Source organism: Tetrao urogallus, assembly GCF_951394365.1.
Source record: "Tetrao urogallus genome assembly, chromosome: 3".
Lineage (NCBI taxonomy): Eukaryota > Metazoa > Chordata > Aves > Galliformes > Phasianidae > Tetrao > Tetrao urogallus.
In genome coordinates, this window is record NC_136815.1 from 54,203,450 (window position 1) to 54,216,899 (window position 13,450).

General features: G+C 35.2%; 1 protein-coding gene across 1 annotated transcript in view; it reads left to right on the forward strand.

The window, feature by feature from the left end:
• Positions 1 to 13,450, forward strand: part of DOK6 (docking protein 6) — a gene marked incomplete at both ends in the record, with an annotated part of 234,919 nt that overhangs the window by 160,785 nt on the left and 60,684 nt on the right. The window contains one exon of the mRNA XM_079533609.1: positions 12,500 to 12,638. Coding sequence (XP_079389735.1) covers positions 12,500 to 12,638 — 139 coding nt within the window. The remainder of the gene's footprint in view (positions 1 to 12,499; positions 12,639 to 13,450) is intronic.

A 13,450-nucleotide genomic window follows, 5' to 3' on the forward strand; every position in this document is an offset into this window, starting at 1 on the left:
TCTGACCTTAACTATCATTTACTGTCAGAGAAAGAATTGAAGGGCAGTTTAGATGATGATTCAGTAGAAAGCCTCAATGTTCTTTCAGATGATGATTGAGAGTGCCTAACCTTTATTTAATGAAAACAGGTCAGATGATCTGTCTTTCTGGTAGCTTACTTATCTCAGAGAACCGACACTGCCACCAGAGAATAAAAAGCCAGAGAATTAAGGGTGAGAGCAGCGATCCAAACCAGCAGTGGTCTGTAGTGAACCATGGCATAAGTGTGCCAAAGGTGTTTTGCACGCACATTGGACAGCAAGTGGAATAGCCAGCTAAGACTAGTAGAACTTCAAGAGATTGATGAAAATCAATAGGAAGGTTTTGTATAGGAGAACAGAATGGGCTAAGTGTATGGTGTGAGAGGATGAGGATATGCTCATGACATACTTGAGCTGGTAGTACAGAAACAGGGAAGGAGTTTTTTAGCAAGGGTAGATGTTTTTTTTTTTTTATGAAGCACTGTAACAGCTTTTGGAATATGTTTAGAGTTTTAGGAATAACATATTTTCAAAAACTGTGGAAGATCTGAGCAAAAAGTAGCAAAAAGAGTTTGGTTGGGATAAGTGCTTGTCACTGGCAAATGCTGACCATCTAAATTTCTTTATTTCACAGGTAGTTTGTCTTTTATATTAGGCTTGCTTAAGCCGTGTTACACTGATTTCTCTCTCCAAGAGAAAAAAAGAAAAAGAAAAATGAGCATGATTAGCTCTCAGCCTTAGAAGTGCAGATGAAATGGAGGGCAGCCAAGAAAAAAAGTGTTCAGTGCATGTGAAAGTAGTGTCAAATAGCTGGTAGAAAGGGCCGTCAGAGAAATTAGAGCAGAAATAGCAATACACAGAAATAGAAATGTATATTAGCATTTGTCTTGAGAATAATGCTCTGAGATATAAAGGATGTCTATAATATGAATGTTCCTGAGTGAGAAAATAGGGAAATACTTCAAAAAACTTGGATGTTGACTGGGATACTCAAAATGGGTTTTATGGCATACTTGACATAACCCTAAACTTGCTCAATCTATTATGCATAAATATCTAAGGAAGGACTGGTCACATAAGAAACCAGAAGTACCCATTATATTTGATTTTTCCCATAAGAGTCTTGTACCCTTTGCATTCTGCCACCTATGATGTTACCTTTTTTTGGATAGCTATATATACAAATGTTTAATGAATCTGGTAGACCTTGCATCTATTGCTCATGGATTTTTTTAAACTTGGCATACAGAATCATGAACAGGAGGAATTGATGCAGTACAGTATACAGAGCAGTTCCATGGATGTTATAAAGTTCTCATAAAAATATTACTAAAGCAGTGTAAAACAGTAGAAACCCAACTAATGAAATATTGAACATAGGCAAGTAAGGTCAAGTGTAAAAGTATCTTGTTAGTGGTTTTTTTGGTGGGTTTTTTTGTTTGTTTGGTTGGTCGGTTGGTTGGTTGTTTTCTGCAGCAAAGGCAGATTGCTTTTTTTTCAGAGCTTTATAACAATGCCCCAAGTTTTCTGGGAAGACAGCAAGTACTCTGAATTTAAAAAGCTTATGCATTAGAGAAGATGGATTTCATGCCTTTAGATTCTACTGGTCCAAATTTGTTTTGAATTATTTGTGTTTTCCTTCTGCTGGTGGACTTGTCAATTAGTGGCATCTCATGCTATGCAGAAAGCCAATTTGAAGAAATATTTGCAAAGATAGAAAATGGCACATGCTCATAATGGCCAATTCTTGTCATTCATATACTTTCTATGACATTACACCATTTTATTTTAAGCAAAATCATCGCTAAAACCAGCATAAAACATATTATTTAGTATAGTATCAGTGGTTTCACATAGAACCCATGGTATATATTCAGGTAAGAGAACTTAATGAAACTGTTTGCTGTTAATCAGAGGTATAAATATTCTTTTAACAAAACATCAAAAAATGGATAGCCATTCCACCCAACAGAGTTTTGGAAAAAATATAATTCTTGGAAAATATGCCTGTAGTCTCTCTAAGTGTCTAATTACAAACTATAACTCCTGCTTTCTGGTTCTTTTTCATCCTTTTGTATGAATTCCTCTTTTTTTCTGCATCATTTGATCTTTGTGTTTCTCTGCCATGATTTCATTTTGCAGGCCACTCTTTTTTGCTTTTTTTTTTTTTTTTTTTTTTTTCACTTCTGCTAATTAGTACTTTTTCTACCCACTTACTTGAGTAATTGAAAGGAGTTTCTTCCTTAATGAAAGAAAATTCTACAAAAATGTTTTGAGGAATCTCAAGTCCTTATGAAGCTGCTACTTACCTGAAGACTCACTGCAATTGGTTTTAGCAAGCTGGCTAAAGACAGATCCTAGCAGTATGTTTTCCAACAGCTGGAAGCATCATCAGAAGGATATCATCATATAACTCATCAAGACTGGTCTCAGAGATGCCAGGCAAATTGAGGGTTTGATCCAAAATAGAATTGCTGCTGTTTGCAACTGAGAGACGAGGTAAAAGCTGCCTACTTCACTTACTCCTGGCTTATGTAAAAGAAGGAAGTTAATGAAAATGAGAGGGAGTACCACATACAGGATATTGGTGGAAGTTCAGTGAATGTTTTATGGCATATTTTTCATGCAATTATTTTTTGATGTTACTACTGCATATGCAGTTTACCACAAGAAACTTATTTCACTCCATGTTTCTGCGTGCATGTCTAGCTAAAGTGCAGACCAGGAATGTGATCTTAGTTAGGATTTCTGGCTGTATTATTTTTTTAGCAAATCCCTGTCCCATATCTCATCCCTGGTGCTTTAGTCTGTCCCAGGGTTTGCTGCTGTGCCAGGCTGTTCCCAAAGTGGACATGACAACCTGCCAGTTTTGTGATTAGTGTTGATGAGTCCTTGGATATCATTAGCATATGTTAATTACTCATTAGTGGATGTACATAGCATGGTGAGTTTCTCCAGACAACTCTGCATGCCCATGGTATTTGCGTATGGCCTTTTGAAAATTCCTCTTTGGCCAAAGTGGTCAAAGCTGTAGCTCTCATGCCTTGCAAACAGAGTGACATTAAAAGAAAACAACAGTGCTTAAGTCCCCATCACAGTAAAATCCTGGTGTATTGAAGGTTTCAGCACTAATCATCAGTGCTTTATGTGGTCAGATCCATTAAGGACAGTGTTATAAAGAGCTGAGGGGGCAACCACTTGAAATGTTCTGCAGTGTTTTCTCTCAAAGAACAAACAGCATGGAGTGCTCAGTGTGTTCCCTCTGTCACAGAATCATAGAATCATTAAGACTGGAAAATACCACTAAGATAATTTAGTCGACTTATCCCCACCATGCCTAATAACCAGTGGTAACCTCAGTGCCACATCTACCTTTTGCTTGAAGACCTGCAGTAACACAGACTCCACCATTTCCCTGGGAACCTGTTCCAATGCATAACCACTCATTCTGGGAAGAAATTTTTCCTCATTACATTTTTCCAACCTGAAACTCCTCTGGTGCAACTTAAGGCCATTACCTCTTGTCCTATCACTAGTTATGTGGAAGAAGTGGCCAACCTTGTTCTTGTTGCAGTTTATGTGCCTCACTTTTGAAATGGGAGAATGCAGCATTAATTTTCTACAAATTAAATAACTTGTGTTTTTAGTATACATTGTAATTAACTGTAATTAACATTAACTGTAACTAATTTGCTTTCTTCCCTGCCTTTCTTCAGGTTCTGTGTTTATAAACATAGCTCAGTATTACTTCATTAATATTTTGTTACTTCTATTATCTTAATATTATTCAGTCATCAAAAATCTTACTAGAGTTCAACTCTGCAAAAATTTTCCTTACTCCTCTTAAGTGAATATATTCTTGTACTTTTATCAAAGTATAGGAAATACCTGTGTCCTATCCTTTCTGTCAATATAAATAGCCAAGTAATGATCCAAACACAAGGTCTGTCTTCATCATGGTAGGTACAAAGTGTTTCAAATAACGTTTAATATTTAGAGGTATTATAGGACAAATTCTTCTGTAGACCATTTTGAACATGGTCACACGCTAAATATTTAACATCACATTTATTGGTGTGTGCAGATGCAAAGTGATATTTTATTGATTCTTTTTGGCTGAACTTTTAGATTGAGCATAATCAGTTATTCCAAATATTTTTGGCACATGAACAAGAGTGTTCAATATCATAGCTCCCCTAGTTCCTCAAAAATGAAAGAAACTATTGTACCTATGAGAATTCGTTCCTTGGCTGTTTCTTTGCTAACATCTGTAAATTGGTACATGCATCCATCTTACAAAACTCCTGAGAGAGAATTGAATGAGTTTGGAGTTGTGCCACATTGGCACATTCCATGCCAAAGAAACACTTTGGACACTAGCAAGTCTCACCTTAAAAGGTTTCTATCAGCAAGACTCTGGCTAGAAACAGTCCCACACATAAAGATTTGGCTTTAGGGCTCTAAAAAAAAGAAAAAGAAGAAAATAAAGATCCTGGGCCACTAAGTTTTATTGCCTCTATTATAGCAAGTAGTGATGCACTGCCACAGGGTTCTAGTGATATTATGCTCTTATTTGTTTTAAGCAGTAATGACTTTATTTGGGTTTTCTCTCTACCATTTTTGTATTTGGTAAAATCAATGTTATTACTGCAGATTAACACTGTTTCACCTGTGTTGCGCTGCTTAAGGCGGTGAAGAGAACTAAGTAATACTGTTGCAAGGTGATCTTGTTGTCACTGGGGAGTAATAGGATGACAGATATCCTGTAACAAATAACTGTATTTGAATATGATCCTAGGTTCCAGCACTCAGGAACTATATCCCTTTCATTTATAAGTGACAGGAAAAATAATAGCTGAACCATGCTGAGTGAGATGATTTTATCTAAAACATTTAGCAGTTTGTTAAAAAACAAAACAAAACAAAACATTGTAGGTAGATTAAAGTTCGTATTTGGGATTCAGCATATTTGACTTTAGGATATCTCTCACTGGCTAATGACTCTATTCTGATATACCAAGGTAATTAAAATATATGAAAACATTTTAATGAGAGTAGGTGAGGAATTTTTGTAGCTACTCAAATAAAGATGGTCTGAAACAAGTCCAAAACAGAATCCTGCTTATTATCAAAACCAAAGCTTGGAAAGAAAATGCAAATTCTTGCCACTGTGTCTTATTATGGATAGGAATAACTTGATGGAAATGAATTAGGGAATTACAGTGCTAGTGGACAATTTTTTGTATAGCCCAGAGAAAAACGCGGCCTGTTATTTGTACCTTCATTAAGCAATAAGTGCACAGAGTCTGACATGGAGGACTGGCATAGTTTCTGAAGCTTTAACAGTCTGATATATGCCCCACTAGTCTAAATGTGCTATCATGAAGGGCAGCACAGAGACACCAATTGTAGTGACAGACCAGGCAATGAGAAGTAAAAGGATCCCTAGAGACATAATTACCTCTAGTACTGTACTGAAATCTCTCCCATTTGACAAAACAAATAAAAATAAGTTTCCATGAGGAAAAAAAAAAAAAAAAAAAAAAAAAAAAGTCTGTATTTTATTATGCCCCTTAAGTGATCATTCGATTTAGGGAAGAAATTATTTTAGCACGTACATTTTTTTGTTACCTTGACTGCAGGTAATCTCTTAAAAAGCTATCACTTGGAAAGTATCATGGTCCTGTAGGAAATATTAGAGGACTGCTGGATTCCTCTGAGTGATGGAGTGCCAGCTGTCTGGGAGAAAATCATCACTCCCTTTCATTCTAACTTCTCAGAATTGCAAAATGTTTCCATAAAAGGACTTATTAGGAAAGCTATTCAGGTACTTTTATTTCTTCTAGTTGAAATTGCTGAGGATGACTCAAGAAATATAAGATCTGACCTTGAACAAATCTTCAGGGCTAAGCTGTGTGATCAAGTTACTGAACTACATAGTGTGGTAATCCGCATTCTCTGTATTAACTAATGCCAAATTCAAGGAGCTTCCACATGAAAGAGCACTAGCTTAACATTGTAAATTGCCCTACCTCATAAACATGTGCAGGAGCAGCAGAAAGTTACCCATCTTGACTGAACTGCAACAACATGACGATAAATTCTACAGAGGAACAAATGTCTGTAGCCAGCAATTATTAGAAATTACGCATAATTACTTTTTTCTTGTTTCATATTCTTCCCGGTAAATAACTATCATCTAGAAGGATGCCTAAATATATGAGGCAGATGCTCTCATATATCAAATGATTTTCATTATTTGCTCCTCAGATCATAAAATTGCCAGGGTATCCCTGTTCGACACTCTGATGAAATTCGGAAATGCTGACAGCAATGCAAGGCAATCTAACTCATTATTCACATAGGATGTGAGCAACAGGCCAAGCTCAGCAGATTTTGAGATTCTGTGTCTGCTTGTTCTGTCTTTTGCCCTTTTTATTGCTGCTGTGCTTTGTGTTGGTGGTCTTCATTTGCCTTTCGAATATATTTCACAAGATATTTCCCTACTTTCACTGACCTCATCCCATCTTTATGACTTTCTAACCATGTCTGTCTCTGAATAAGTTACACTTTCTGTACATTTCCTATTAATTGCCTTCTCTCCATTTCACTTATAGACCTTTCCTGGATCCCACACATATTCTATGTATGTAGTTATCATTTTCTCATACTGATTTACTCCCAGATGTGTCACTTTTTTTTTTGCCTGCATTATTGTAAGTTGAATTCTTAGCAAGATTTTCTTTCTTCTTCCTCTGGTTTTCTATCCTTTCACATCACAGTTTTAAAATTCACATCACAGCTTTGTAAAAATTCACATCACGGCTTTATAAAAATCTACATAATTTATTTTACGATTTTTGTGATTACTATTTCTAGGTATTAATAGAGCTTTTTTGTCTAAATGTGCCCCTGTCATAAAGAATTTATTTGCTTTCTTTGTTTTGTTGGGCTTTTTTAATTATTATTTTCCCAAGAAGGAGCAACTGTGGGAGAAAGTAAGCTAGCATGTGTTGAAAGTTGGAATTAGCAATGCTTTTAGAACCTCGAGGGAGCTTTGTATTCATTTCCCCTGAGCTCTACTGGTTAGCAAGTCTGTGTTTGTGTGTAACGTCCTTGCGCACAAAGAACAAACAGATTTTCTGTCAAAACGGCTTAGCTCAAGTTGAGATAACAACAAGGGAAGAATGAAAGTGAGATACCCACAAGGGAGGCAGTGTTTGTGTATCTTCTCTGATAATCTAGTTAAATTGAAGGCAAAATTGCTAGTTTCTACTACTCCTTAAAAAATCAAAGCTGTAGCAACACAAGAAATAAGTGCCTCAGTACAGAGTTAAATACTGCATCCTGTTTGGCTCTTTTCAGAGCAATATCCATAGCATCACATCTTTAAAGAAAAGCCGTTTAAAATTTATTCTATTCCTGTGACAGTAGCACGTCTGGTTCCATGCATGGTAACTGACACTTTCTTTGCATACAGGAAGTAAGACCCAGCTAACTTCTTATCTGCACCTTGAAGAGTCCAAGTGAACAGCTTTGCTCTTTAAAGGAAATCATCTTTCACACACTGAATATGGGCTATGCAAAAGTAATTACATCCTGTTTGATATTGCTGGCTTTTACTGCTCTGATTCCTGGGCAGTACCTAATCACGATCCATTCTCATACAAAAATTGAAGTATTTTTACATGAAAAATTACACATGCCAAACAAAAGTACTAGTTATTTATTATATATTAGCTACTAAGAGATATAATTATTAATTACTTAATAATAATAAAAGTTATTTATTACATTTGTACAGTATCTTTTTAATGATATTTACTTTTTTTTTTGTTATTTTTCTGTAGTTTTACATACTGCTAAGAAATGAATTTACATATCAGCTGTTATTTCTTCACTGCTATACTATTTGAGGATAAAAAGGAATCACTCAAAACCATTAGAAAATAGATTTAAATATATTAGAAGTAAAACCTTTGTAGTTACTGTCATTTATCCACTGTTTTAAGGAAAAGACCCAGAAAACTTTGTTCCTGAGTATCTCAGCAGCCTTCTTTACTGTGAAAATGCATTCTACCCTTCACTGAAATAGTGAAACAAAGCTGTCAAACTGTCATTCTCTCATGCAAATATACATTCACTAGCTAAATATTGTACTGGTTATTAAACTTATATGTTTCAACCATAGCATGAGAGTATGAACCTCTGTTTGGGAAACAGTATTATTTGTATGTAAATAGTGGTCAATTCAACAAATTTTCTCTTTTTGAGAGCATTCTGTGGGTTTACAATGCTGATTTTATTATGTTAATTTTGTTCTAAAAGACAGATCTACTGTAGCAAGTAGAGACAGTGGGAAACCATTGTGTCGATTTGAGAAATGTTAAGAAAATCTGGCAGAAATAGTGGGAAAATTCCTTTTTCTTGAATGCAAGTTCTTTTTCTGAGTAAAAACAAGAACATTCATTGTGGATCTCGGAATCCAGTTTGTCCTAAGCCCCAACCTTAGCACTTACCTTATTCCTGTTCCTGTGTCTTGAGCCAGATCTGCTAACAATGGCAGCTATGAAAAGCTGAAGCGGTATTTTAAGAACTAAAAATGTTATGCTAATCTTCAGAGATTGTTTACCTGGTTGTTTCATTATCTATCAATTTATATCATTCTGTAATAATACAGGAAAAAATAAGTTTTTTCTTTTTCATTCAAAGCATCTCATACATTTTAATTTCTTGAATCCTTAAATATCCTAAAGCATAGGTTAATGATATCCCTGTTTTAAAGATGGAATACACAGAAATAGAGAAGCTAACATCGGCATTTTTCAAACATCTGCAGGCTGATAAGCTTCATTAAAAAAATTAAGATATACAAAATTGGCGATTTTTTTTTTTTTTTTTTTGACAGTGAAGGTCATACAATGTTGGTAGAACTGCAGAGCAAGCCTATGGCAGTAGCAGAAAAATAAGAGGTCCACACCTTCATTCTGTCATTTCTTATAAGTTATGTTGGAAAATATCAAAGTTATAAATATGTTACTACATTTAAATAAAATGATTACCAAGTTTTCATTTATTAGGGACTAAAGAAAATGAAGACATTTTTGCAGAGTAGTAAAAAGAGATAACTATGACAAGTTTTAGTGTCTGTTTCAGAAAAGGTTATTTTTCATTTCAAAAGATTTGTAGACAACAGAGATTTTTGAAGTTTTTGAGGACAGTTTGCAAGTGACAACGATTTGATTGAATTTAAAATATTATTCTCACTAACCAGAGATTATAGGGTCAAGAATAACCATGTGTAGTTTGAACAAATATAAATTAATTTACCCACAGTTTGTTCAGATTCATTTCAACACATTAGCAAGGTAAAACCTGCAACTGTCATTTGAAACGGGCAGTTCTCTGATGTCTAGAAGAGTCTGTAGAGAAAATAATGTTTTTGGTCTATTGTGTTTTGACTGTAAATAGAACAAATACAGAAGTGTATTTCAACTCATCTTCTTTTCTCTTGCCTGCTTGACCATAAAAGTGAAGCTGCCGTGCCTTTTCAACATGATCCCCTTTATCTGTTTTCATCTTCATCATTCTTCTTCTAATTCCAGAAGTTCTTCTAAATCAGTTTGTGTTTTCATATGTTTCAAACATTCCTCAAAGGACTGAAACAAAGCCTTAAACACACCTTTCCTGATGTCCTAAGGTCCAATCACAATAAATCACTGAGGAGAAGAAAGGAGAAACTGCACTATAGCATAGGGATTCACCTCTTTGAGCAGCTGATTGCAAATAACAGGTTCAGATAGAAAAATACGGAGTTTAATTCTGTTTTTCCTTTTATGGAGCTCAAGTTTGCCAGGTTCTGATGATGCTTCACTTCTGTCACCTTTCAGCCATGTTAAATGTAAAAGCAAGTTAGTCCTTATCAATACTTCAGCATAGTTTCCTCCACGTCCAATCTGGAACCTCTGCATATAAGCTGTATGCTGTTAGCCAGGAAACTGAAAATCCAGATGCTGGGAAGCTGCTGCCAGGAGTTTTCTGCCACTGACATGTCACATCTGCTGAAGTAACCTCCTCCTGCTGGAAAGCCAGGACCCCAGGTGCAGCAGGCGCCTGGGTGGCTGCCTCTGCCTCAGCAGCACACTGGCCATACAGATTGTGGTCGAATCGACACTGGGAACGATTATATTTGCTTGGTCAAAATAAACAGTTTAACTCCTGAATCGAATCTTAATCACGCTCTATTGCCTTGCTTTCTTGTTTTTATCCCTGTAGGATTTTTCATCCTCTGAAACCAACAAAGAAACTGTATTCTGCTTCAGTTTCTGAAACCCTGTCATTTTTTTCCAGACTTTCCATTTCATGCTGTTTGAATTTTATTAAGATATCTTTACACAAAAACAGAGTACCAGCTATATGATGCCCTGAGGGATCTAAAAGACTGTTGCCATTATGTCTCAAAACTCTCGAGACATTTTATTTCTACTATAAGCATTTAATGCATTGTGTCTAAGGATACAAAGTATCTTAACTGTTTGTAACAGGGATCCCAATCTGCACTGGATTTAAGTGTTTTTTTTTTTTTAATTTTCCTTTTGTTTATTAATTAGCCTATCACAGCAACGCTGATCAAATAATTCCTCCCTGCAAACTGAATTGTATTTTCATTACATCTCTGGATGGGAGGAGACTGGTTCTATTTCAGAGCTATGGGTGTTTGTCATATCGTAAGTCATCTATTCCTAAGGCTGTGGCTTTCTTTTTGGCAACTCGATTTATCATTACTAAGTATGTTCACCAGGTATTTTCCAGAAGCATTTCTATTTCATCTGTTTCTGCCTCCTATACTTTCTGTTGTGCCCAGCACACTCACTCACAGCCACGCATTCTTTATAGCAGAGTCAACGAAAGCATGCCCCCTCCAGTGTACAGGCAAAGATCTTGTAGATGTTAAAAAAAGGTTTTATTTTCACTCATCAGTTCTGAAATCAAAATGAACTGCTCTGAATTATTTAGAAACAATTTTAAGAATTAAAGAGAGGTGTTTTAAAATAAAATTACATAGAAATGTTTGTTCTTATCTTTTAAAAAGAACTGGCAAAAATGATTCTGTTTTCAAAAAGCTGTTTTGTAATTGTGTTTGTACATGTAAAATAGAAGTATTTAATGATTATTTAATTCAAGTAATATAGTTCTATATGTAATTTGATTGAACAATATTTTGAAAATCTAATCTCTGAATAATAATCTAGATTCTGGGGTGCAAACTTTAAAGATATTTATATCTTTATGTTTTAATATTCAGCTTATCAGTACACATTTTTGTAAAATGTTTGCTCATTCTCTATGCCCTGGGCTTTCTGGGGACATCTTTGAGGTGCTGGGATATTAAAAAAAGAAAAAAAAAAAAAATAGATATCATGAAAAATAATTAAGCAAACAAAAAGAAATTTAAAAACCTGATGTTCTAGGGCAAATGGAAATATTTATACAGTTGAAGTATGCTATGTATTGGTGACTCAAATAACAATTTTCTGTCAGAGATAATTCTGAAATGTTTACAGGGAGGGTTTTATTTTGTTCCATTTCTAAAATTGCAAGAGGAATTTGATAAAGAATGCAAAAATCAGCCCCAGATAATACAATGGAATTGCTAATATAAGTGTGTCAAATTGCACCACTGTTTAACACGGTATAGGGCTGCAAAGTAACTCAATAATCATTGATGTCCAGTCACTTTTTCTGTTTCCCAGACCCCTGTTACTGCATTTAGCATATATAACACTTCTGTTCCTCTTAACAATCCCACAAGGATATCACAGATAAGGATAACAATAGTAGCTCTCTCAAAAGGAGACAGTTGATTTTGTTGTTGTTGTTTTTACTTAATCTTCTTATGCAACAGAATTACTGTTCCTATTGTCAAACAGACCAAATGTCTCTTGTTATTATCAAGATAGCTTTAAATGCCGCCTCACACAAACATACTGAGGCAGCTGTATTTTAACCCTTGTAATGCTGGTTTTCCATGCAGCTTCTTTGCAGAGTTCAAAGAAAAGAACAGTGTTATGTTAAAAAGTCAAAGTCAGCTTTTCAATGTCATGATATGCTTTGTGCTTCTTTCATCAGTTGGTTAGAAGAACAAAATTCAGGTCTTACTTACCTTGCAGACATTTGAAACAATGCCGTAAACATCTAACTGTATTACCTCCAGTTTTATTCTGTGATAAAACTTCTTTTTTATTGTTCAGAGGATGATTAAAACTGAATTTAGAGGTTACATTCATAGAGTTCTGCATTTGTCTCTTGGAATATGTCTCTCTTCAGTGGTAAAAATAACTGCAGATATTCAGAATCCCAGAGATTAACTATAAAAGATTAACTATAAAAGTTGGCATTTTCCATCGTAAGGTGTGCACTTTTTATAATAGATAAAAGTTACACAGTATTCATTTTTTTCCTTCTGTTCTTATTGCAGGATGTGTGACACAGGAGAAGGGCTGTTCACCTTTCAGACACGAGAAGGAGAAATGATATATCAGAAAGTCCATTCTGCAACACTGGCAATAGCAGAGCAACATGAAAGATTAATGATGGAGATGGAGCAGAAAGCACGGGTAAGATCCTTTCACCAAAATATTTAAACTTATAAAATTGGTAATGAATAAAAGAAGTCTTCAGTAAAAGTCTTTAGTAAAGTCTTTAGGCAGTCCATGAATTCAGCCATAATAAAGATAATAGCTGCATGGCTAAGAGAAAACAATTTTCATGTATTGTTGTGGTCATGGATTTTCAGAATATTCAATGCATTCAATTCTTTTGCTGGTGTCTTTTTGGAACTGTAGAGACCACTAAATGCTAGGTGCATGGTTACCTTCTCGAAAATCGTTGTTCTGTTACTCAGAGTTCAGACCTTTTGCTGGAAAAAAAGTCCAGTGTAAACACAGAAAACCTAGACGACGGCAGTCAAAGTCTGTTGTTCTTAATCTAGGAAAGACATTAGTTACCCTTACACTGTGGTCATAAAGAACTATTTTTTAATTTTTCAGTCTGAATTTGCAGTTTTTAAAAGTTATCTTTATGTGCTCAGAGAACTTTCTGAAAACTTTGGAGATTTTTAAAAAGATCATTCTGGAAAGCTAACTTTTAAGTGTGGTTTGAAGCTACTTTTATATCAACCAAAGAGGAAACATATGGGGAGTCCGGTGAACCTTGTCTGCATGCTTTTCATAGAATGATATGATTGTTTGAGTTAGAAAAGATCTTAAAGATCAACTACGTCCAACCTACCTGCCAAGGGCAGGGATGTTTTTCACCTTTCTTCTGAGATGACAATTCTCCATGTATTGTTGCTCCTAGAAAGAGATGTGAGGATAATTGTTCCCTTTCCATTGACACACTCTTCCTTCCTTCCCTTGTCCACCATGCA